A 27,646-nucleotide genomic window follows, 5' to 3' on the forward strand; every position below is an offset into this window, starting at 1 on the left:
TAAAATAAGGTTTCACATATACTTACCAAACAATTACATTGGCTGTATGCTTTCTTACCTGGCAGTCGAAAATTCAAATTCCTGGCAGCGGTGGCGGCGCTGCCATAGTTTGTGTAGATGATACAGATCCCGCCCACTTTCGGGAATACCTGGTACTGCTGAGCTAACTTCTTCAATTCGTTGAGCCGCAACATCCATCTGTGGGGAGGAGGGAGGGCTCTGATTATGTAGTTGTTTGGTAAGTATATGTGAAACCTTATTTTAACATTAAAATATCATTTTTCACATATGTGACTTACCAAACAATTACATTAGCTGACTCCACATTACCCGGAAGGTAATCATGTGCTCACATTATATATAATGTTTGCAGTACCTTTACCTTGTAAGAGACGTGGCAATAATGGCCAGGGTCGTCCCTACTAATGGTGGGATTTTTGCAATCATGGAAGTACACCGATGATTGACAAAACAACAATAATTTGCCCTTGCCCTGGGCAAAAAAATAGATAAAAACCACACAACACCATCAGCTACACTAAAAATCATATAATACCCTTAACCAGATATAAGAACTGGTGGGTATACTTCAGGCTTCCCAAAAACTCAAAAACCTCAAATCCAAGGAGGAGATAGTAGAGGGAAAAAACCGGGTCCCCCTATGCTTCCTCTCCCAACACCATTCCCGCTACTGACAACGGCCCCAATCTAAAGCAGTTTTCGTAAGTAGTTTCTGCCTCCTTCAAATAGTGCGATGCAAACACCGATTTCAACCTCCAGAATGTTGTTTGCATAATGGAGGATAGACATATTTTGTCTGAAAGCCAAAGACGTTGCTACTGCACGAATCTCGTGCGTCTTCACTTACAGCACCCTAAGAGCATGTTCCCGAGTTTGGGCATGCGCTTCTCGGATCAAACTCCTCAGGAAAAAGGACATTGCATTCTTTGAAAGAGGCCGAGATGGGTCTTTCACCAAGTACCAGAGTCGGTTCGACTCTCCTCTCACAGTTTCTGTCCTAGTCAGGTAGTGTCTGATGGCTCTGACCGGACACAATATACGTTCCTCGTCTTCCGACCCGACTAAGTCCGTCAAGTTCTTATCTTGAAAGAACGGGGCCAAGAACTCGAAGGATCCTCATTCTTAGCAAGGAAGTCTGTTACATATGAACAAACTGCATTGCCCTGGGCTCACTTCCTTACTCATCGCCTGCAACTCGCTTACTCTTCCCGCTGTGGCTAAGGAGACTAGGAATAGTGCCTTCCTAGTTACGTCTCTCAAGGTTGCCAAATTCAACAGTTCGAATTGGGGACCGTTGAGCCACCTTAAAACTACATCCAAATTCCATTCCACTTCTTTAGGCTTGAAAATCTTGGAGGAACTAAAGGATCTGATCAGGTCACTGATGTCCTTATTTGACGAGATGTCAAGGCCTCTATGCTTGAATACTGTACTGATGTAAGCAAGGCCCTATATCCTTTAATAGTAGAAGTGGCCAACTTCTTGGTGTCCCTCAGAAATAACAAAAATTCCGCAATTTCCGTTATAGATGTGTCAGAAGAAGAGATGCTATGTTGTTTGCACCATGACCTAAAGACTCTCCACTTGGACTGGTAGAGCTTGGCAGAAGAGCTTCTTCTGTAGCTTTCTGCTTCTTCTCAATAGCTAACGACGCCCTTTGCGAAAAACCTTTTGCTCTGACCAGGTTCCTGACAGTCTGAATCCTGTCAGGGCCAGAGCGGACAATCCTTGGTGATAGCGGACAATCCTTGGTGATATCGGTTGAAATGGGGTTGTCTGAGAAGCAATGGATTCTGTGGAAGTAGTCTGGGAAAATCCACCAGCAGATTGAGAAGGTCTGGGCACCACTCTTTCCTGGGTCAGAATGGAGCTACTAGGGTCATTGTCACATTCTGGTGCGATTGAAGCTTGTTTAATACCTCTCTTATCATCCCGAAGGGAGGAAAAGCATAAATGTCCAGTCCTGTCCAATCTAGTAGCTGTTCTCCACGCTAGTGGTTCTGGAATCTGAGAACCTGACACACTCTCTTGTTCAGAGTCCATTCTGTTGGTAACACCTGATTCACCCGACTCAGTTCATCTGCAATAACGTTCATTTTTCCTTGGACGAATCTTGGAAAAGGGGTGATCCTCTTCTCGTTCGTCCAGGTGAGGAGATTTTCGGCTATCTTGTTGAGAGAGAATGAGTGGGTCCCTCCCTGCTTCCGTACATATGACAACGACAACACTGTGATGTTGTCCGAGTAGATCGTTATGTTACTTCCGGTGACTAAATGGTCGAAAGCTTGTAGCCCTAAGAGGATGGCCTTCAATTCCTTCCCATTAATGTGCAAGGTCTTTTCTCGTTCTGTCCACAGACCTAATACTCTCTTGTCTCCTAGGAGGGCTCCCCATCCGCTGTCCGAGGCGTCTGAGAACTGTATTTCATTATTTATTGGTCAATTTAGCTTTATTATAAAATTTTCTGTGGTGTTTTTGTAGGGCTTTGAACGAACTAGGCAATTTACATGTAAAACTTAGTTCTGGATACGAAAAAATCAGGGTACGAAGGCCGCTTTGGAACAGATTAATTTCGTAACCTGAGGCACTACTGTACAAGGACAGCTTTTATAAAAAAAAAAAAAACAATAATCATGGTCTTACATTATAAATGTATAATGTTTGCAGTACCTTAACCTTGTGAGAGAGCAGCTCCAGTTAGATACTGCCTCTGGTCAATGCTCTCATCACATGTAGGAGACATGGTATAGTAATGGCCAGGGTCATCCCTACTAGTGGTGGGATTTTGCAACCATGGAAGTACACTGATTGACAAAAATTAAAAAATTTTGCCCTTGCCCTGGGCGAAGACCAGATAAAACAACACAACACCATCACCTACACTAAAAACCATATGATACCCTTAACCATACATAAAACTGGTGGGTATTTCGGCTACATGTACCCCCAGGTTTCCCAAAAACTCAACAACCTTAATTCCAAGGGGAGGAGATAGTAGAGGGGAAAAACCGGGTCCCCCAATGCTACCTCTCCCAACACCATTCCCGCTACTGACAACGGTCCCAATCTAAAACAATTTTCGAAAGTAGTTTGTACCTCCTTCAAACAGTGCGATGCAAACACAGATTTCGACCTCCAGAATGTTGTTTGCATAATGGAGGATAGAGACATATTTTGTCTGAAAGCACACGAAGAGTTTGTTCTTGAGTTTGGGCATGAGCTTCTCAAATCAAACTCCTCAGGAAGAATGACATTGCATTCTTTGAAAAAGGACAAGACGGGTCTTTCACTGACCACCTGAGTCGGTTCAATTCTCCTCTTAAAGTTTCTGTCGTAATCAGGTAGTGTCTGATGGCTCTGACCGGTCACAATATACGTACCTCGTCTTCCGCCCCCACTATGTCCGTTCAGTTCTTTATCCTGAAAGAACGGGGCCAAGGATTTGAAGGATCCTCGTTCTTAGCAAGGAAGTCTGTTACATATGAACAAACTGCAATGCCCTGGGAGAAACCTACTTCCTTATTCATCGCCTGCAACTCGCTTACTCTTCTCGCTGTGGCCAAGGCAACTAAGAATAGTGCCTTCCTAGTTACATCTCTTCAGGTTGCCAAATTCCACGGTTCGAATTGGGGACCGGAGAGCCACTTTAAAACTACATCCAAATTCCATTCCACTTCGTCGGGCTTGAATATTTTGGAGCTAAAGGATCTGATCAGGTCACTGATGTCCTGATTTGACGAGATGTCAAGGCCTCTATGCTTAAAGACTGATGCAAGCATGGCCCTGTATCTTTTAATAGTCGAAGTGGCAAAATTCCTAGTCCCTCCGAAATAACAAAATCCGCGATTTCCATCATAGACTTTTCAGAAGAAAATATGCTGTCTTTTGCACCATGACCTAAAGACTTTTCACTTAAGACTGGTAGAGCTTGGCAGAAGAGCTGCTTCTGCAGCTAGCAATAGCTTCTGACGCCCTTTGTGAAAAACTTTTTGCTCTGACAAGGTTCCTGACAGTCTGAATCCTGTCAAGGCCAGAGCGGACAATCCTTGGTGATAACGGTTGAAATGGGGTTGTCCGAGAAGAAATGGACTTTGTGGAAGTAGTCTGGGGAAGTCCACTAGCAGACTGAGAAGGTCTCGGAACCATTCTTTCCTGGGCCAGAATGGAGCCACTAGGGTCATCATCACATTCTGGTAAGATTGAAGTTTGTTCAATACTTCTTTTATCATTCCGAAGGGAGGAAAAGCGTAAACGTCTAGTCCTGTACACTAGCAGCATTGCATCTGTTCTCCACGCTAGCGGTTCTGGAATCGGAGAACAGAAAATAGGGAGACAATTGTTTCTTGATGTGGCGAACAGGTCTAAGGATGGTCTTCCCAATAGCTTCCAGAGCTCCTGACACACTCTCTCATTCAGAGTCCATTCTGTTGGTAAAACCTGATTTGCACGACTCGATTCGTCTGCTAGAATGTTCATTTTTCCTTGGATAAATATTGGAAAAAGTGATCCTCTTCTCGTTCGCCCAGATGAAATCTTCGGCTACTCTGTTGAGAGAGAACGAGTGGATCCCTCCCTGCTTCCGTGCGTATGACATCGCTGTGTTGTTGTCCATATATATCGCTATCTTCCTTCCAGTGACTAACGGGGCGAACGCTCGTAGTCCTGAGAGGATGGCTTTTAATTCTTTCATATTTATGTGTAAGGTCTTTTCTTGTTCTGTCCACATAACCTGATACCTTCCTGTCTCCTAGAAGGGCTCCCCATCCGCTGTCCGAGGCGTCAGAGAAGAACTGCAGGTTGGGGTTTGACACGACTAGGGAAAGTCCTTCTTGTAATCTTTCCTTCGATTGCCACCAATAAAGATCCACCCTCATTTCTTCCATCAAAGGGAATACTAGTGAATCCGGTTGTGTCTTCCGAGACCAATTTGTTTTCAGGAAGAACTGAGAGACCTCATGTGCAGACATCCTAACATGACATAACTCTCCAGTGAAGCAAGGGTCCCGAGGAGGCTCATTTGTTCTAGGGCTAAGCAAGATGGGCAAACAAGAAATTCTTGGACTGTCAACAGGTAAGACTCTATCCTCTTTGGGGAAAGAAAAACCCGAAAAGCTAGAGAGTCCAGTAACATCCCTAAATAGAGAATCCTCTGAGTTGGAATCAATTGGGACTTCTCCGTGTTTATTAGAATACCCAATTGTTGCATCAAAGTAAGTGTCTTCTCTAAGTCCTTCACACACTGACGACTGGATCTGGCTCTCAGGAGCAAGTCGTCTAAGTAAAAAGCTGCACTGACCCCAATCAGATGCAGTCATTTTCCTAGGGGGGCAAGAATCCGAGTAAATACTTGAAGGGCAGTTGACAGTCTGAAGCAGAGGGCTCTGACTTGGTAGACTCTTATTGAAAACGAATCTCAGAAAATTCCTGGAGTTCTGATGGATGGGGACATGAAAGTATGCATCCTTCATGTTGAGAGACACCATCCAGTTGCCCGGTTGGAGGGCCGACATCACTGATCGACTGGTTTCCATTCGGAATTTCGTCTTCAGGACGAAGATGTTCAAAGAGCTTACGTCCAACACAGGTCTCCATCCCCCTGATGCCTTGGGGACTACAAAAAGCCTGTTGTAGAATCCTGGGGAGTTCTTGTCTGATACCTCCTCTATGGCTTCTTTGCTGATGAGCTCTTCTACTTCTTTGGCTAAAGCCAAAGCTCTTGTTGACCCTGTCCAGTACGCTGTCAAACAGATGGGTGCATTGGACAGTGGTGGACCTTGCATAAATGGGATTGCATATCCCTCTTGAAGCACCTGCACTACCCACTGTTCCACTCCTCTCCGACTCCATTCTTCCCAGTAGTAGTGGAGTCTCGCCCCCACGGGTGTGTGAAGGACCTCCCGATCATTTCTCTGCTGTTGTAAAGGGAGGTTTCTTGGTGGACTTTGAAGTTGAGTGCAGGTTAGTCCTTGGTCTCTGCTGCCACCTTGACTTGCCTCCTCGAAAGGGGTGTTTTAGCAGCAGATACCAAGGACTAACTAACCTGCTCACAACTTCAAAGTCCACCAAGAAACCTCCCTTTAAAATAGCAGAGAAATGATCGAGAGGTCCTTCACACACCCGTGGGGGTGAGACTCCACTACTACTGGGAAGAATGGAGTCGGAGAGGAGTGGAACAGTGGGTAGTGCAGGTGCTTCGAGAGGGATATGCAATCCCATTTATCCAAGGTCCACCACTGTCCAATACACCCATCTGTTTGACAGTGTACTGGACAGGGTCAACAAGAGCTTTGGCTTTAGCCAAAGAGGTAGAAGAGCTCATCAGCAAAGAAGCCATAGAGGAGGTATCAGACAAGAACTCCCCAGGATTCTACAACAGGCTTTTTGTAGTCCCCAAGGCATCAGGGGGATGGAGACCTATTTTATCAGAATTGAATCACTTCTTTGGGACCATCAAACCTTGGACAGTTTATTGGTCGTGAGATGACCTATAAGGACAACTTTCCTCAGCACTAAGGAACCCTTCCTGAAGGGCTGGTAGCCTGGGTGACCTTCAGCCCATGGATTCCTGGTTTCAGTGGAAAAAGAGGGAGGCTATCCATTTCATGGGCTGTTTTCAGAATCTTTTCATCAGGTGTGCAACCTAACTCAGAATGCAAAGAGTGGTTGTAACTGAGGAGGGCTCTTGGCAAGTGCTTATCCCACTTACAAGCATCATCAACAAGGACACGTAATAATTCACCAATGGTGCGATTTACACGTTCAATGGCTCCATTACTGGAAGGTTTGTGAGGTGTTGTTTTAACATGAATAATAATATACCTCTCCATCAGAGCACTGAATTCATAGGAAATGAATTCTGGACCACTGTCTGTCAGAAATCGGACTGGCACTCTAGGAATAGATGGGAAAACACGTTCTTCAATAGCCTGGCAGATTGTTCCAGTTTGCTTATTCCGAATGGGCGTTGCAGTAACCCACTTGGAGTAGTGGTCGACTATCATGAGGCAACCAACATAACCAGTAGATGAAGTAGGAAGGCTGATGAGGTCCGTAGTAACCAACTCAAATGGAGTCGAGGTGGAGATGCGAAGGGTTGGAGGAATGACTACTTCCCTTGACACCTTACACATCTGGCACTTCTTACAAGTGCGGCACAAATCTATAATGACTTTAGTCAGGGAGTGATGCCAAACTAACCTCCTCAGCAGGACGTCATTTTGCCTACTCCCAAGTGAGCATTCTGTAAATGCATCTCGGCTACCAAGCCTGTTAGAACCTTAAATGATATAACTGGAACCATGTGACCATCACTCAATTTCTTGAACAGATCTTGATATACCCTAAATTTCGACCACTTGCTCTTCAATCTCTTCAAAGAGCGTGGCAGTTGAGAGGCAGGTACTCCAGAGTGCACCATCCTTTTAATGGCCTGGAGTTGACGGTGTTCACTCTGTATTTCTCTCAACTCATCACGGGAAATAAGGGCGTTACCATAAAAGTAAGGATGATTTCTACCATCCAGTGTCGAGTTTGTCACCATCGTGACAGAACTGGTTGATGTGACAGGTTGCATATGCGTGTTCAACTGGATGACGCAGTATCAGAACACAGATGTCCATTTCAAGTATCTAATTTTGAGTTAGCTTTTGTCAGCATATTCTTGCCAAGGATAACACAAAAATCCATATCCCCAGCCAAGACAACGGCAAAGGGGTAAAGCGGTAACCTTTGGTCGCTTGATCCTTCAAAAGCTAGTTGGACTGTTCCCAGAACTTGACTGTTCTGTCCAGTGAACCCCTCAACTACATCAATAGTTGAGTTGTCATATGAAATATTAGCCTCAGTAAGCACAGACTTGTTCACCAGGCATACTTGAGCTCCTGTGTCTACAAGAGCACAACAATGAATACTTCCCAGGGTTACAATACCTACTGCAGGATGACAGGTATTATGTTGACAGTAAGACACCAAAGGAACAGCTTCACTGGCATACAGCACTTAAGGGCACTCAGGATACACCTCAACCTCTTCAGCAGTGAAAACTTCTGGTCCATCTTCAGGTTTTGAACTTCTCACCTTACACCCTTCAATTACAGTAGTAAGGCAGACAAAGTTCTTTCGTTCAATAACTGGGTTAAAATATATTCCAGCCAGACACTGAAGACAAATCCTAAGGGGATCCTTGACCGAGGGATCACAATATACCACAGGATGACTCGGTCCAAAATGAACCCAAATTTCCAGGCTGAAAATTTGGAAAATGTTAATAATAATTCTAGAGCAGGAACAGTGCCTGGATACTTCATGGCCTTGATCCAGTTTCCACTGGCCTTGTTGAGTTTGAACCCTAGACGATCTGCATCTTTAAAGAACTGTTGCACCAACGCTTCACGAAGCTTTTCTCCCTTCAGCGAGGAGTTATCAGGCAAGCCTTGTTCCTCATGCAACAGTTCCAGTGTGATTTCAAGAGACTCGGTCATAGAATCTGGACTACCACTGACTTTGGTGTATACTTTCAGGCCAGCAGGAAGTAGTGTCATACTTGGGCTAGGGTCATGAGAACTTGTGGTACCAGGAAGTTGGGATAAATAGTCAGCTGCAGTGTTCAGGTCACCAGGACAATACTTAACAAAGAAATTAACTCAAGACAGTTCATCCAGTGTCCTAGCTAATCGACTATCTACCATCTTCATGTCCTGGAGATAAACAAGTAGACAATGATCTGAATAAATTACAAAGAACTGGCCATATAAAAATGACCTGAATGTCTTTACACCTCACCTAAGAGCAGTTAGCTCACACTCAATAGTGGAGTAGTGGAGTAACGGGTCTCACAATTAAAGAAGGACATTGAGTCATAGGCAATTGTAACCCATGATCCATTCTGCTCCTGACACAAACAGGCTCCAGCCCCCTAACCACATGCATCCATGTACAGTAGTACCTCGAGATACGAAAGGCTCAACTTACGAAAAATCCAAGTTACGAAAGCAAAGACGAAAAATTTTACTGCTCTACATACGAAAAGTTTTCAAGATACGAAAGGTTTCTGAAAGTCCGAGATTCGCCCCATAACAATTTTGAAACTCGCGCCGCACACCTCCATCTTAGTTATCGTAGACTCGCCACCATCCTCCTACTCTCCCATTGGTTCCTGATGCTAGCCAAGCCATGAGATCCTTCTCTCTAATTGGACAGCATCCCTCCCATCATGCATCTTCTATACAGACGTACTACGTGTTGGCGTGCTTTAGCTCGGCCACTTCGCACCCGAAACTTTACCGTATACATTCGGCATTCATTCGCTCCGATTTCGTTTAGTATCGTAAATTCATTAGTGATTTCGTTGCAGTACATATTATCGTGTTGTGCGAAGACTGTATTATTACGTATTTGTGTAACTTTACGTAAATTAACGTAGTCATGGGTCCCAAGAAAGTTGAAATTCACGGAAAGAAGCGCATGCTGTCTCTGGAGACAAAGATGGAGATCATAAAGAAGTACGAAGCTGGTATGCGATTGAGTGTGATCGCAAAGGAATACGGCCGTAATCCGTCGACAATAGGCACCATCCTTAAACAGAAGGATGCCATCAAAGCAACTACACCATCGAAGGGCATCACTATTTTGTCCAGCAAGAGGAGCCATGTGCACGACGAGATGGAACGGCTGCTCCTCGTCTGGATAAAAGACAAAGAAATCGCTGGCAATACAGTAATGGAGACGGCAATCGCTCACAAGGCCAGTGCTATTTTCGGCGATTTGATTGTGCAGGCGGAAGACGACGGAGGGGAAGGGACTTCAACGCAAACCCCAGAGTTCAAGGCTTCGCATGGCTGGTTCGAGAAATTCCGTAAACGGACTGGCATCCATTCGGTGGTGCGTCATGGGGAGGCTGCCAGCTCGGATACGAAAGCGGCCGAAGCATTTAAGAAGACTTTCGACGAGATGATGACCAAGGAAGGCTACAGTTCTCAGCAGGTTTTCAACTGTGATGAGACTGGCCTTTTTTGAAAAAAATGCCTCGTCGGACGTACATCACGGAGGAAGAGAAGAAGCTACCCGGGCATAAGCCTATGAAGGACAGGCTTACGCTCGCACTTTGTTCGAACGCCAGTGGGGATTGCAAGGTGAAGCCCCTACTGGTGTATCACTCCGAGACTCCTCGAGCCTTCAAGGCCCACAAAGTGTTATAGGAGAAGCTTCCAGTGATGTGGAGGGCTAATGCAAAAGCCTGGGTAACGAGGCTTTTGTTCACAGAGTGGGTAAATCTGTGTTTCGGCCCGACTGTGAAGAGTTTTTTGCAAGAGAAGCGCCTCCCCCTGAAATGTCTGCTGGTGTTGGACAATGCCCCTCCCCACCCTCCTGGCCTCGAGGAAGATATCCTAGCGGAGTATTCCTTCGTTAAGATTCTTTTTCTTCCGCCCAACACCACCCCTCTCCTCCAGCCCATGGACCAGCAAGTGATAGCGAACTTTAAGACCTTGAATTCCTCGTGGAGGAAACTCTGGCCTGATGCCGTATCCGACCGAGACTTCGAGGGATTCGACGTGAGCGAAGCTGGTGCTGCTGAGTCCGAAACAGTTGACGATCCCGAAACTGTTTCGCAACCAGATCTTGACGAGATCGTTGCACTCGGCAAGTCCATGGGGATGGTCGTCGACGAGGACGACATCAACGACCTTCTCGAGGAGCACCAAGAGGAGCTTACGACGGATGACCTGAAGGAGTTGGAGGCCATGCAACATAACGTTGTTCAAGAGGAGTTCTCCAGCAGCGGCGATGAAGAGGAGGAGCCTATGACAACGGCAGAAATTAAGGAGGTCTTAGCCGCTTTTCATAAAGTGCAATCGTTCATAGAAAAAAAAAGACACCCCGAAAAGGCTCACACAGGTCGTATGCTTGCGCAGTTCGATGACGTTTGCCGGAGTCGTTTCAGGAACATTGTCAAAAGCAGGCAGAAGCAATCTTCCTTGGATAGTTATTTTTTAAAGAGGTCTTCAGCATTAGCAGGAGTAAGCAAAAAGGAAGAACCAGGTGATAAAAAACAGAAAGTTGAAAGCATATAGGAAGAACTAAGTGATGAAAAACAGAACGCTGAAAGTGGTGAAGAAGTTGAAAAAAAACGTAAAAGTAAAAAAAAGTTAAAAAAAAAAATTTAAAAAAATTTACGTAATTTTTAGATTTTTGTAAGTTAAGTGTTACAGTTTTGTTAATGTTTTTCGTAAATTCTATTTTTATAGTTTTCCTTAAATTTTTTATGTTTTCGTAAAGTTAAGTGTACGTACGTACGTACGTTATCTGCCGTTTGTCCTCCTCCTCCTCCTCTGCCGCCACTTTCGGAGATAGCCTCACTCGAAAGGTAAGCTTCAACATTTTACGTTACAGTAATAATATTTCTTGTACACTAATTATACACTTTATTTACAGGTTTGGATTTTTATTCTTACTTAATTTAGGTATTGAATGGTCCAAATTGTTGTAGTATTTCATTGCTTATAGGTCAATTTAGCTTTGTTATGAAATTTAATGGGGTGTTTTTGGAGGGCTTGGAACGGATTAGCCATTTTACATGTAAAATGTGTTCCAAGATACGAAAAACTCATTATACGAAGGCCGCCTCGGAACGGATTAATTTTGTCTTGGAGAAATGCGGGGACGGACAGCCGCCTCCCCGGACACGACACTGACACTTGGCCCAACACTGGCCTTTTCACTTGATTTCTCTATAAAAGCACCAAAAGACATCCCTAAATCCATTATGGATTTTGCCAAAAAATCAAATTTCTTGTCCATTTTGGACTCTAACATGGAAATGGTGTTGGGATCGGAAACATGGGATACCTGGACTGGGGTGATTGGTACTGAAGTTGGAGGACTATCAATAGGTGAGATATTAGACAAAAGTGGAGACGATAGTGACAGTTTGCTCGTTCTAAAGGCAGAGGAGTTGTCTCTACTCTAGCTTTACTACCAGCTCTAAGAGCTGCTTTCCTCTTCCTATCTTTGTCCACTTTATCCAAATGAGCTTGAAAAGTCTTCCAACCTTGCTCATCTAAACTACGGCACTCCTCGCAAGTTAAATCCTTGCTACAGCACTGACCCCTACACTTAACACATTTGGAGTGCGGACCATAACATAGTTTAGCTTATCTAGTTTTGCAGTCGCTGCTGCATAACCTAACTGACGACGAACTACCATCCGACATCTTAGCAAAAACTGGCTAATAACAAGGCAGCTAACTGATGAAACAAAACCAACCAATAAATACAGTGGAACCCCCGTATTCGCGTTCTCCGGATTTGCGGACTCGTACATTCGCAGATTTCTCTCGGGAAGGTTTCCCCACATTATATGCAGAAAATTCGCATACTCGCTGTATTTTTCTATGAGAAATATCCACAAACTCCGTTTTTTTGTCAATTTCATAATAAAATGCACTTTTTGTAATGAAACTATTAAAAAACCAAGTATAAAAATTTGTAGTGTGTTTTTCTTGAGTTTTAACTAACAAAATAGGCTGTTTTCAGTGTTTTCATAGGGGTTCCAACTATTTATGGGTTCTAACTATTCACAGTGGGGTCTGGTATGCATCCCTCGCGAATAAGAGAAGACCACTGTAGTACATCACCAAAAAGATACAACCTAATATGGCGACAAAAGTCGACTGCAAAAAATAACCACAGGTGTTACTCTGTGGCAGGCAGAAAACGAATTGACTACAGTTAGCTCAGCAGTACCGGGTACGTATTCCTGAAAGTGGGAGGGACCTGTATCACCTACATTACGATGGCAGCGCTGCCGCCTCCGCCAAGAAATTTGAATTTTTGACTGCCAAGTAAGAAAGCTTACAGCTAATGTAATTGTTTGGTAAATCACTTATGTGAAACTGTAATTCACCAAATGAGAAAACATGTATACGTATATACAAAATTTCCAAAATTTTGCTGGAACTAACAACTGATCCACAACCATCAGCCGGCAGAAAGAAATTGAAGCCATATTTGCTAATTGTTCCTCTCTAGCCCCAAAAGTGGGTGGGGCTTGTCACCTAGCGGCTAGAAATAGTGCAACTCTCAAATTTTCAAAATTCTTGCTGCCGATTGTATAAACTTTTGCTATATAATTACCGGATATGTTACTTAAGTAAAAACATAATTTTTGGAGATATATTTAAATACAAAACTGCATAATTAAATTTAAATATAAAAACTGCATACGTATACTTCTGTGAAAAGGGTGGATATATCTAAAAAAAATTTAGTACTGTATATGCAAACATAAAGCAACATCAACACAAGGCAAATAATTTTATACTTACAGAATAGTATTCCCAGTGCTTTGGTGTGTAATCCTCTGGAATAGGTGCAAGCTGAGCAGGGCCAACAAAAATATTAGTGGCTAAAACCACAGCGCCAAGTGGTATTACCCCTAACATGACATAAAAATGAAACATATCCTTAAATTTGTGCCACTGCCAACGAGAAGCCGTGATGTACATTTTCCTGGGGCCATGACTTCCCATTTCTCGCTGCACTGCAAAGAATTTTTCTTTTAAATTCAAAAGGATAGTTCTGACAACATAGGTCATGATAAAAAAAAAAAAAAAAAAAAAAAAAAAAAGGTCTGTTATTTTGAGACTGTGTAAACACAATATAGTATTTGAAATGGTAACTCCACTCAATTACCTCTCTATCACAAATATGGCAATATTTCATGGTAAATAGCATTTAACCTATGGTATATACAACCTGAAGTATTTTACACAGATACCCCTTCATCATGAGTTTTTGTGGTCACTGATGTTTAATAATAAGGTACAGAGGTACCTCGAGATACGAAAGGCTCAACTTACGAAAAACTCGAGATACGAAAGCCAATACTAAAAATTTAACGGCTCTACATACGAAAAGTTTTCAAGATACGAAAGGTTTCTCAAAGTCCGATATTCGCCCGGATAACAATTTTGAAACTTGCGCCGCACGCCACCATCTTAGTACTAGTAGACTCGCCACCATCCTCCTGCTCTCCCATTGGTTCCTGATGCTAGTCGCAGCCATGAAATCCTTCTCTCCTATTGGCCAGCGTCCCTCCCATTATGCATCTACTATGTACACGTGGTGGCGTGCCTCGGCCACTCGGTACCAGCATTGTTATAGTACGCACACGGTATTCGTTTTCGGGATCGTCAATGTGTATTTGAAAAAAAAATTTCTCATATCTTTTCACAGAAAATGGAAAAAGAAGAGCACCTCTTGAGTGACGACATATATGATATGATTGACCAAGATCTCTCTCGTGGGATAAGTGACCAAGATCTCTCACATGGGATAAGTGATCAAGGTCTCTCTCATGGGATACCTGGAAACTTTGCAAGGTTGGTAGAATCTCCACTCCCTGCTGAACAGAGGGTGTTGACCAATCATTTACAACATGCATACCAGTACGTATAATCAAGGCACTTCAGTTTATGTTGAAGGTCAGCAGCCGAACATTCAGTACCCAAATCAGTTGCAGAGAGAGCATTTGGTTGAACAGGGTTTTGATGGACACCAGGGCCAACAGAGTCATGAGGTGCAAAAAAAGAACCAAGTGATAAAAAACAGAAAGCTGAAATTCTGTAAAAAAAAAAAAAAAAAAAAGTTAAAAATCAAAAATAGAAAAAACAAACAGCAGAAATTAAAGCCGCTTTTCATACAGTGCAATCATTTGTAGAAGACACCCCCCGAAAAGGCTCACACAGGAACATTGTGAAAAGTAGGCAGAAGCAATCTTCCTTGGATAGTTACGTATGTATATTTTTTAAAGTGTATGTACGTACGTACGTATCTGCCGTTTGTCCTCCTCCTCTGCCACCACTTTCAGCGATAGCCTCACTCGAAAGGTAAGCTTCCACATTTTACGTACAGTATATTTCTTGTTACCATGTACACTAATATACACTTTATTTACAGGTTATATTTTGCAATTTTTTTATTAATTTAGGTATTGAATGGTCTAAATTGTTGTATTTCATTGTTTATAGGTCAATTTAGCTTTATTATGAAATTTACTGGGGTGTTTTTGGAGGGCTTGGAACGGATTAGCCATTTTACATGTAACATGTGGTCCAAGATACGAAAACCTCATGATACGAAGGGCGCCTCGGAACGGATTAATTTCTTATCTCGAGGTACTACTGTACTTCATAAACTAGAGACAGGTAAGTGAGGAGGTGGGGGTATCACCACTCAAATTACTTGAAAACCATAATTTTTTTTACTTTGGCAAACATGGCTAAATGCAATAATGGTTAGAGATAGGATTGTAATGCCAACCCATCACAGACCTTATCACCCACACAATGCAAATACCCAAATTGCGTTTTCATATTACTTAACGAAGTATCCGAAGAGTTAACACCCATCTCTCCATATTCTTCTCTAAATAACCACATTTTCACCATTAGTACAGTGGTCCCCCCGTATTCGCGGGGGATGCGTACCAGACCCCCCCCGTGAATAGTTAGAATCCGCGAATGTTTGGAACCCCTATAAAAATGCTAAAAACAGCCTATTTTGTTAGTTACAACTCAAGAAAAACCCACTAAAAATTTTCCTACATGGTTTTTTTAATAGTTTTATCACAAAAAGTGCATTTTATGATGAAATCCATAAAAAAAACCAGGAATTTGTGGATATTTATCATAGAAAAATACCGCGAATGCGTGAATTTTCCGCGAATAATGCAGGGAAACATTCCCGAGAGAAATCCGCGAATGTGTGAGTCCGCGAATCTGGAGAACGCGAATACGGGGGGTCCACTGTAATTATGATAATACTTCTCTTAATGTATATTTTTGGTTATGGTATTGTACATATTCTCTTTTATTTTGTCATTACGAACATGGTATGTTTTCAACTCTCCGTTCCCCTATCTGTTCAACAAAATGAAGACTCATGAGTTCACTGTTAAAGGTAAGTACCATTGTGATCTAGTCATTGTTCAAACCTTATTCTAGTTGATTACGGAGTTTTATATTATAATTCGGTGGCGTGTCATCGAAGAATTAGTATGTGTATTTAGTAAATTCGTATTCGGTGAGTGATAACGTGTTATTTTGGTAGAAAGTTACTTCGAGTTATCTAAACTACTTAGGTGACACCATTTTACGAAGTAATCTGTGCGACTTTAGTGACGTCATTCTATCACCCCCGTCCATGTAACTTGTGAAGTGCGCAATGAAACTTGGTGGTGGAAATTCTTTGATGTTTCCTACAGTTTTAGTGTTTTTGATGATGTAGTAGTAGTCTTGTGATACTGTTATTTATGTCCAATTCTCTACCTAACACTCAGCCCCTACTCCCTTATACCAACTCATACCTTGTGCACCCGCCACCCCGAGTGACCCACCTCCCCTCTGCTGCTCCATCCCATATGGCTCCCTGAAGGTGGCATATCCCTCGGCATCTACCAGAATGCAAATATGGCTGCTTTTGTATATGAGTGTTGTCCCCCACCCAAAACCCCGAATTCCCAAAGTTCAATTTCATTGTTGGGCAGCGATACGATATAAATAACAGTTGCCCCCCATCCCCCCCAAGATAACTGCTACTTTTTCATCAAAAGCCCTCAAACTGTAGGAAAAATCAACTTCCAAGATAAAAGCAGCTGTGTCCTCGATATTTAGAAATACCGATGTCATTGTATTCTTGTTCAATTAAATACTCAGTGAATAAGGGTGATCTGCCTCAGTAAGATGGACTCGAGGCAGTTGTTTCCCCTAAGGAAAACGAAAAAAAGGTAAGAAACGAAAGTGTGGGTGGAGTGATTGGTCTCCTGCCATCCAGGATAGGGTAGATCTCGGGTACTATTCCGCGGCGGCCTAGACTATGGCAGTTGCGGTTTTTCTATGCAATTTTACCTACTGACCAAGAATTTTAAGTAATATTTATTTGGACGACTGTAATTTACCTTTGAACTCTATCCTACGGTAAAGGGGACCCCCATTGGGAACTGGGGTTTTGGGTGGGGACAAAACACTGGGGAGAATTATGCCATTAGACTCTATCCTACAGTAAGGGGGACCCCCAGTGGGAACCGGGGTTTTGGGTGGGGAGACACCACTTGGGGGGGGAGGTTTTGCAGTGTTATTGTGGTATTTCCCATTATTTATGGCATTTAAAACACGAAATACAATCGAAAATAAGAGATACAGTGGTACCTCGAGATACGAAATTAATCCGTTCTGAGGCAGCCTTCATATCATGAGCTTTTCGTATCTTGGACCGCATTTTACATGTACAATGGCTAATCCGTTCCAAGCCCTCCAAAAACACCCCAGTAATTTCATAATAAAGCTAAATTGACCTATAAACAATGAAATACTACAACAATTTGGACCATTCAATACCAAACTTAATACATACTGCTAATATACCTGTAAATAAAGTGTATTAGTGTACATGGTTTACAAGAAATATGATATTGTCATGATACAATAAAGTTTCATACATACTTACCTGGCGGCCTAGACTATGGCAGTTGCGGTTTTTCTATGCTATAGACTCCGTCGTCCCCGACAGAAATTCGAACTTCGCGGCACACGCTGCAGGTAGGTCAGGTGATCTACCGCCCTGCCGCTGGGTGGCAGGAATAGGAACCATTCCCGTATTCTGATCAGATTTTCTCTCTTCCACCTGTCTCCTGCGGGGAGGCTGGGTGGGCCATTTATCGTATATATCTGCCAGGTAAGTATGTATGAAACTATTGTATCATGACAATATCATTTTCATACATTCAACTTCCCTGACAGATATATACGTACTTATACTTAGCTGACTGGCACCCTTTGGTGGAGGGTAAAAGACAGCTAACTACTGAAATAGACAGGTAAACAACATATGTTGTAGGTATTTATAGACCTTGGTTCCTACCTGATTAGGCGGAAGACTTCATGGCTACTGCCTAGGAGACTGCTTCGCCTCAAGAGCCTCAGCGAGATATTGATCTGTGGCCAAGAGTTCTTGTGGGTCTGTCGATGGGGTCTTATCCACTTACTCGGCAGAGCCAAACTGGCATTTGTCAATGGGTGCTAACCGACTTACATGACAATACACCTATGCCTAGTGGCATAATTAAGGAGCACAACACCGATCCCGATCACCTGATCCAAACACGAGGGTTAGCGCTTAGATTGAAAAGAGTTATCCCCAACCAAGAAAAAAAAAAAACATGACGTTAATTAAAATTTAACTCGCTAGTTAAGGATCAGTATCGGCTCCCTATCCCAGCAACGTATCCGCAGACACGTATCAACCAAGAGAGAAGGATCTCTCGTAGGTTATCTTGACATCCTTCGGGTAATGGAAAGTCAACACCGAGTTGCATCTCCCGTATGTGACAGCTAATATGTCCTTTATGACATATTGTTATGGAAAGAACAAGAATTCGCAAAAGCTCGCACTTCATGCGCTTTTAATTCTCAGCTGTCTGAAGGAATCATCAAGTCACTCATGAAGTGCTTTAGAGATCACACTTGTTTCAAAGAAGACCAGGGTGTTCTTTGAAATGGATCTCTTCTGGATGAAGCCTGGAGCCTGGCTGGCGCTTCGCGGCTGGCGCCTCGCGCCTGGATGGCGCTTTGCGCCTGACTGGCTTTTTTTTGGCGCCTAGCGCCTGGCTGGCGCCTCGCGCCTGGATGGCGCTTTGCGCCTCGCTCCTGGCTGGCTCTCTTTTGGCGCCAGGAGCCTGGCTGGCGCATGGCTGGCGCCTCGCGCCTGGATGGCGGTACGCGCCTGGCTCCTGGCTGGCTCTTTTTGGCGCCTGGAGCCTGGCTGGTGCTCCTGGCGCCTGGATGGTGCTTCGCGCCTGGCTACTGGCTGGCGCTTCTGGCACCTGGCTGGCGCTTCTGGCACCTGGCTGGCGCTTCTGGCACCTGGCTGGCGCCTCGCGCCTGGCTCCTGGCTGGCTCTTTTTGGCGCCTGGAGCCTGGCTGGTGCTTCTGGCACCTGGCTGGCGCTTTTTGGCGCCTGGCGCTCGGCTGGCTCCTCCCCACTTGCTGGAGCTTCGAGCTTGGCTGGAGTCTCTAGGCTGGCTGGCGATGTCCACATCAGACACACTCACTTGTCCGATCTGTTCGCCTCTGGCGCATTTGCGCCAGGTTGGATGTCCGTTCCTTCTCCGCATTAGACAATCAACTCATTCATTCGAGCTGTCTGCCTCTAGCATTTTTCGCCTGTTTGGCATTTGGCGCCTAGCTGGCGCTCGTTGCCCGAGGCTCCTGAACCAACTACAATAGTTTATCAGGAGAATGGAGAAGGGTGGAAGGAATCCTTCTACCTGGAGCCTCTGGCCTAGGAAGAGGGGAGGCGCTTGTAGCCACTTACATCCAGTAGACAATAGGATATCTAAACGGGACTAGAGAGAAGAGTCCTCCTCCGAGGAGGATCCTTCGTGAGTACTTCCGTTGCTAACGAGATCTATTCCTACATGTTGAGGAGGTTTCTCGTTGCAGAATCTTCCATTTCCTTGCCCTAAGGAGAGGAAGGAGCCTGGAAGTCGAAGGAGACCCCGAGCCGAAAGTGGGCGAACCCAGGTTTCTCAACTCTTATCGTGTCCCTGTGAGTACCTTTTGGGAGCGCTTCGAGCCTTCAACGCACCCTAAAGACTCTGTAGGCAAACGTTAAACAATTTCTTCTTCTGAAGATAAAGCTTACGTACCATGCCTGGGCAAAGAAAAACCTTCTATCTCTTCCCGTATCAATTGGGAAAGTCCCTTGACTTCAAAGCTCTGAGCCATGATTAGAAGGGTTTTAGTTCTTCGCCAGACATAATATGCTGGCAAGAACCCATCGTCGAGTCTCCATTGAATCTAATGCAAGATTCCAATGTACAAAAATTTACTTGTCCTCTTGGCAGTTGGTGGGGCCAACAGAAACAGTGAATTCCCTCATAAAATTCCTAAAAGAAGCTTGATGAGGAGAAGTTCCATCTTGCCGGAACAACGGAATCTGCGGGCCACGGAAAAATCCCAACTCGAAGCACATGATATCCTAGTCTTAGTCTTATTGATGTACCATATAAGATCCCGAAGATCTTAGTCCTCTGCTATCTCTAAGTCCCTTTGTAGAGACAGAGTATAGCCTGGTACTGTATTCTTTGATAGCAGATATGAGGGCCCCAGAACCAGAAAGTCGGATATGCCACTTCCACGGATTTGGAGTTATGCATACTGGTAGATTTGGCAACCTTTTCTCTGTGTATTTGAGGCATTTCTAGGCCATTCCACCATTTACATACGGTCGAAATTCCTACTGGGACAGTCGAATATGATATTGTTATGATACAATAAAGTTTATGCATACTTACCTGGCAGGTATATATATAGCTGTATTTTCTGAAGTCCGACAGAATTTAAAAAACTTCCGACACACGCAGTGGTCGGCCAGGTGGTTAGTACCCATTCCCGCCGCTGGGAGGCGGGTATCAGGAACCATTCCCATTTTCTATTCATAATTTTTATTTCCACTGTCCCCTGAGGGGAGGTGGGTGGGTACTTGAATATATATATATCTTCCAGTTAAGTATGAACAAACTTTATTGTATCATAATATCATTTTGCTCATGAACTTACCTGTCAGATATATATATAGTTGAACCCCACCGTTGGAGGTGGGAAGGGAAGCTAGAATAGAAGGATTTTGGGACACAAATGCATGCAGATGATTTACATCTTGGTTCCACCTGTTAGCATAGCCGACTTCGTGATTACTGTCACCCAAGTCTGCTTCTGCTTTTACTAAGTTGCCAGCGAGGTAGAGACCTATAAAGCTGGTGCACTCCAGAGTGATCTGTCAACGGGGGCGTGACCACAATGTGACTAGACCATATTGACCATACCATGAGGGCTAAGAAGTAAAATAAAAAAATATATTTAATTATAATTATATATATCACCACCTGACCAACCTAGCCAAAGTTAATGTGTGTTAACTAAGGCTTCAGAGTTAAGAAGTCGCCGTTGTCAGCGACTCCACAACTAAATTAAGAGCTCTTCCTAACCATTTTCTACAGGATAGGATGAGTAGTACTTCTTGCCCCCAAGATTGTGTCTGCAGACACGTATGGCCCTAGCGAGCAGCAGATCTCATATGCCATCTTTCACATCTCGCAGGGAGTGTGAAGTGAACCCAGAGTTGCTTCGCTAAAACATGGTACCCAGGATGTTGCTGAGTGCCATGCTCTGTTGAAATGCTTCCGAGGCCGCGCCCTCACCTCGTGAGCATTCAGATAAACAAAAAAGCTTTCAAATCTTTGTGCAAACACAATGAAGGAGCATTTTTTTTTTTTTTTTTTTAAAGAACTCCTTACCCTAAAACCAGGGTGTACTTCGATATGGGCAAGTCTGGTCTTTTTTCGGAACACTGCAGATTGCCCGACTGACTTCGACTTTCTTGATTTTAAGTAGATAAAACTTGAGAGACCTGACAGGGCACAGGACTCTCTCTGGCTCCTGCCCACTAACTTGTGCCATCCTTGCTTCCAAGATCCCTGGCCCAAGGACAAAAAGGGTTTCCATTCTTAGGCCATAACGAAAGGCTTAGAGAGCACACCTCCTTGTGTTCTCTAAAGCCAAAACTTGTGACGATGGCTTAAAATCTCACTAACCCTCTTTGTCGTATCTAGGGTGGTTAGAAGAAGGCCTTCCTGATCACATACAAGAAGTTAACAGGCAGAGAGGTTCGAATGCTTTGACATCAAGAACTTCAGACTACGTCTAAGTTCCATATTGAAAGCTTCGATCCGGAAATGCACAGTCTGTACTAAAGTCAGGTGAACGACCAGTTGACCAGTCAGACGAATCAAGGACAGCAAGGCTGTACCCTGAAGACCAAAAGGCACTATTCTTAGCTGAAGGATGAGTGTCTGGACTGCCTGGGCGATTCAATCTAAGCAAACCTTGGGGGGTATCAACGCAACCCAACGTCGTCCGCAATCGACTTCGTCAATAGAAACTCAGGGCTACTATATGTCGCCTGATCTCGCACGAGTGTCTGACTCCGAGAAAACAGGCGAGGCAAAAAGTAGATGGTGAGTTAGAATCGAGATTCCACAGACCTCAATGATCGTGAAGGTCTTTGTTGTTTGACAGATGCAAATCTGTCAAACATTCTCTGTTGTCTGTTCGCACTGGCAGAATTTTCAAAACTCTCGGCAACCGCTAGACCACTGGTAGTTCAGGTGATCTCCCCATGTTCCCGTGGCGCTGGTACTTGGAACTATTTCCCGTTTTCCCTCAGATTTTCTCTGAACCCTGTCTCCTGAGGGGAGGAGGGTGGGAATTTAATTATATATACCTGCCAGGTAAGTGTATGCATAAAACTTTATTGTATCATAACAATATCATTTTTATGCATGACACTTACCTGGCAGGTATATATATAGCTGATTGACACATTTGGAGGTGGGTCACAGACAGCAACATCGTCATAATTCAAAAATTAACTAATTTTTAAAATTATTTATTAAGTTCCTTACCTGCTAAGGTAGCTGACTTCGTAGGTCCTGCCTCTTAGCCTGCTAAACCTTAGTAGCTCTCAACTAGGATGTGACCTGTTTGTTGAGAAAGCTAATAACAAGGGTCTGACAACTGGACGGGGACCATTTGTTGACAGGAAACCCTAGCCCTCTCTTACCAGGGGCATTCATGCTAGGATAAGTTAGACCACCTGAACCACACACAAAGCTTACGTAACACATTACACTTCACATACTGAAGAGGAAATAACCCTCTCAGACAACCATAAAAAGAACACCACTTAATTAAAATACCTAGCATGTTAGTAATCTATCGTTGCTGCCGTCGATCGAGACGATTCGTACGGACTTTTGCAATCCTGTAACGAACCTCTAGATGATCGTTACATTCTACGCCTGTTGTTATAATAGGCTCTTTCTCGTAAACTCGGCAGGGACCGAGAGAAGATACTTCTTAAGATATGAGAGCGCTGTGGAATATCAGAGTTGATGTGGACCACTGGTTCCAAAAACTCGTTTCGAGGACTGGAGGGACGACCGAATTGCATTTACTTCTTTCAGATTAAGATCCGGGACATCTGAAACACTATCCAGATGTCCGGCACCTTCTTTCTATCATGACGCACTGAGAGATGTTCAGAATAATTCCTAGATCTTGAATAATATTTCAGTTTCCCAGTAGGAAAAAACTGTGGTCTGAATTGCAGTCCTATTCGGGAAACAAACTTCTTCAGGAAGGAAATGGTCCCAGCAAGCTCATCCATTCCCTCCCCGAGTATGCTTACTTTCCCTATAAGGCTGCGCTTTGCCTAAGCAGGAGAGCATATAAAAGTGCAATGTTGCGGTAGACTCGTAGTTCTATACCGTGCGGTAACGAGCACCGAAAGGATTAAGAGATAACTCTGTTGAACATAGTAAGGCAAAACTAATGCAACGTTTATTCATCAGTAAGAAATCCCCTCAATCTTAGGCTAAAGTCCGTGATTGTAGGACAGAGATACACGTTGAGTCAGTCAATAAACCGCAGGAGAGACGTAACCGCCAGCACAGAGATACGGTTAGTCAGTCAATCCCGCAGGAGAGAGAGACGTAACCTACAGCGCATGAGAGCGCACGATCTGTTACTGGCTCGGTTGGAACTTGGACAGTCAGACACAGCAGCAGCCAGCAGCTTACGAACGTCGTCTCTTAACTTTATGTCTGGGTTGCCAGCTACCCTATTCTACGAAGAAATAGGTCCGTTATTTTTTGAACAAAAAGAGACTCTCAAGCTGGTATAGTTTAAGCGAAACAGAAAACACTAAATATATAGATGCGTTTGTGTCGTCAGAACACTACCATACAACGGTAAAAGATAAATCGGAAACTCCTGGAAGGCTGCAGGGAGTGACGATTAAATGTCCTTAAAATAGTAGACAATAGACCTCTCGGTTGCCATCCGGAGAGGTAACTACAGCAAGCGTGTATGACTTGAACCAACCAGTAGTAAAAATAACGCAAGGCAAAAAATTTTATTATATCACAATAAAGTTTGTTCATATTACTTGACTGGCAGACATATATATAGCTGAATTCGGAAATACAGCTACATACATATCTGACAGGCAAGTTTCATGAACAAAACTTAGAGAATCGAAGCAGACAGCTCAAGCTTCTTACGATACTGGACATAAGCGTTCATTGACGTAGTCTACAAGTCTATTTCTTGTACGAGTCTGCGAATGAGGAAGGACGAGCGCTTCCGAACCTTGTCCTATTCGGTTACGCAATATCAAGTTAATGAGATGTTTGTCAATGAGAACTAACCCATTAACGGTACAGAGAGATATTTTGTCATTGAGGGAGACCCACTTACTTGACAAAACGATAGTATATTGTCAATGGGGAAAGTCACTGAATTGACAAAACGTAATCCAGGAAGTCGAGCCTTTTATTTTTCGATTCCCGTCTCAAACAAGGAAGGACAAGAATCCTGTTAAGAGACTGGGCTTACGGTAGGTAGAACGACGATGCTCAATCGGCATGGAAGTCTCGACTAGAAACTAACAAAATCTATCATCTGAAAAACCCTTTCAGATGGTCTAAAAAGCTTTAAATTTATTGGCAGTATGGCAAAGGAAGTCCTGTCTTGCGCTTTCCTGAAGAGCGTCCTTTTGATGAGTGCCTTTGCAAAGAATCCTACTGAACGTTGCCGAAAATCCTGACGTTCAGGACGTCGAGCCTTTACATAACCCGTAACTGTCTTATCTCAAAGTCTTGACTGAGGTAGAGAAAAAGAGATCTTCCCTTGAGCTTTCCTTAACTCCATCCACCTTTGCGAAAAGCAATATAATATTGACAGAGACCTCTTGAATTCACGAAACCCGAGGTATTGCTGGGTTTCGAAGACGAAGTTCTGTTCACTTTCTTGAGGCTCAAATCTTAAACAAGAGCTTGAAGAGTTCAACAGAAACGTTTCTGGTGCGGCGCTCGGCGTCCACTGGCGAGGACGCTCGGCGTCCAATGACGAGGACGCTCGGCGTCCACTGGAGAGGGACGCTCGGCGTCCTGGTGCGCGCTCGGCGGCCACTGGCGAGGACGCTCGGCGTCCACTGGTGAGTGCGTCCATCCGAGCGTCCTGTTCAAGCCGATCGTCCAAATAAGCGTGCAGAAAAGCGTCACGCTCCTGACAGGCGTCAAAACAAGCGAGAGAAACTGCCTTCTTTTTCCTATTTCTTGGTGGAAAGAAGTACACGTGATCAGGCAACTTTTCGCCTTCTTACTTCTCACTGAAACACATAACGAGGGAGAAGGGACGTGAAGCGTCCTCTTCTATAAAGCTTCTTAGAGGCGCGAGTCCTTCCGAGAGCTCCAACCCTTGTGCGGGGAGGACGCCTCGGAGGACGAGAAGCAATCCTTCAGGATTCGTGCATGTGCACGCACTTTGGCAGTCTGGGGATTTTCATCAGAAAACTGCCGAAGGCACGCCAGATCGGTGGGGTTCCCTGTAACCCTCCTTCGGCTTTCGACATGCCCTCTCCCTTGGTTCTGGGAGTTCGACAGAGGTCTAGACCTAGAGGCGTTATAAGGCCGATCTGACGCACCCTCCACCCTACACAAGGGGCACTGTCACTGCACTTAGCCACTTCACTATTGCTCTCTAAAGCAAACACTTTCGATTCTAAGTTACGAATCGAAATAGTATAAGAGAAAGGGCAATAACCTCTACAGACACTGTTTAGGGCCCGAAGGCAACATTACAGGGTTAGGCGTAACCAAAACAGAAGTAGAACTCTTCACAACAATGAAGGAGAGCGATCACCTCTCGCAGACATAGTCATAACCCGTAGGCCATACTACAGCGTTAGGCAAAATAAAGTCTACCGGAAGGTTAGCAGTATCACTACCCTGACTTTCGTAATTGATTAATTGCGTACATACTAAACAAACTTTTTCCTTACGGAATTAGACACGTTTACTGATTAATTGCGTACATACGAATCATACTTTTTCCTTACGGAAATAGACATGTTTACTGATTAATTGCGCCCCCCAAGTGCGGAACTACCGAAGCTTTCGGTAGCCACACCCTATCTTTGCAGACAACACCCTCTGAAACTAGCCTAACTAGATTCAGATATCTTATGCAAAAATGAATCAAATTCAAATCAATTTAAGATAGCGTATGCCTAGCCACAAATCCAAGTAAATAAATTAAAAGACAATTAGGATACTTAGCGGCAAATGAAGTTTCCAAAATCCTAAGCCGGAGGTACTGAAAACAGGTGTTTTCAGTACCGGCGACAGAAAATTTATGAATAGAAAATGGGAATGGTTCCTGATACCCGCCTCCCAGCGGCGGGAATGGGTACTAACCACCTGGCCGACCACTGCGTGTGTCGGAAGTTTTTTAAATTCTGTCGGACTTCAGAAAATACAGCTATATATATACCTGCCAGGTAAGTGTCATGCATAAAAATATCGATTTTAGCTACAGGAAAGAACATGACTTCGAGCCGTGCTGGCAGCCGCTCAGACGCTTCATGAGGACCAGATCGACGCATATCACTAGCGCTGATTAAGCCAATGAGAGCGCGCATCACTTCGCGGGTAGCGAATTCTAGGCCAATGAGCGTTTTTCCCCATAAGGCGCGTGTAAGCATCGACCAATCACTGCGCAGCTTACAATCTCCCGCCAATGTTTACATCTCACTTCAGTGATCATAGCGGGAGATTACGATTATCCGTTGTGTTGTGCTGTTATTTTGTCTAAATTACTCTTTATTTAGCGGATGTACAGTAGTTTTTATGATGAGTACAGATTATAACATTTTTTTCATTATTAGAATAGTAATAATAGTCGTAGTAGTAGTAGTAGTAGTAGTAGTAGTGGATGAGGGTCACAGCTGGTAGCGATGTTTGGAGCTAACAGACTACAATCTGATCGAGTTAAGTCCCCTTCACATTGCAGCTTCTATTAAAGGATGGGGGCCCTAGTAGTAGTAGTAGTAGTAAAAAAAAATTATTATGATAATATTATTATTGTGTATTATTGATGGTTAAACATCATGGTGATTCAAGGTTATCATCGTCAACATCATTATTACAACCATCATAATATTATTATTTCTATCATTATTATTATTATTATTATTATTATTATTATTATTATTATCATTATTATTATGACAATAGTATTACTATTCTATTATAGTATTTTTTTGTGATTGATTATAAGTATCGATGTATTATGATGATGAAAGGTTATCATCATCAGTGTCATTATTAGTACTAATATTTATTGTACTACTATCATCATTATTATTATTATATATTATCATCATTATCATTATCATTATTATTATTATTATTATTATTCCCATTGTTATTATTATTACTATTATTATTATCATTATTATCATTAGCAATACTCGGTTTCTTATCACAAAAATGTATCGTCTTTTCAGCACACTATTATTACTTATCAATATTATTATTAATAGTATTATTATCATTATTATTACCAGTATTATTACTATTACTCTTATTAATATCATCATCATTATTACAACAATATGATAACACTTTATTATCGTTTAACACATTCAATTATGGTTTAAGTGCTTA

At 43.4% G+C, this 27,646-nt stretch overlaps 1 protein-coding gene across 1 annotated transcript in view; it reads right to left on the reverse strand.

Moving 5' to 3' along the window:
* The window catches only part of LOC135198598 (NADH dehydrogenase [ubiquinone] 1 beta subcomplex subunit 5, mitochondrial-like), an 81,070-nt gene that overhangs the window by 4,415 nt on the left and 49,009 nt on the right, over positions 1-27,646 (reverse strand). Inside the window, exon 2 of the mRNA XM_064226330.1 lies at positions 13,344-13,558. Within this exon, the coding sequence (XP_064082400.1) occupies positions 13,344-13,558 (215 nt within the window). The remainder of the gene's footprint in view (positions 1-13,343; positions 13,559-27,646) is intronic.

Source organism: Macrobrachium nipponense, chromosome 22 (genome assembly GCF_015104395.2).
Source record: "Macrobrachium nipponense isolate FS-2020 chromosome 22, ASM1510439v2, whole genome shotgun sequence".
NCBI classification, from domain to species: domain Eukaryota; kingdom Metazoa; phylum Arthropoda; class Malacostraca; order Decapoda; family Palaemonidae; genus Macrobrachium; species Macrobrachium nipponense.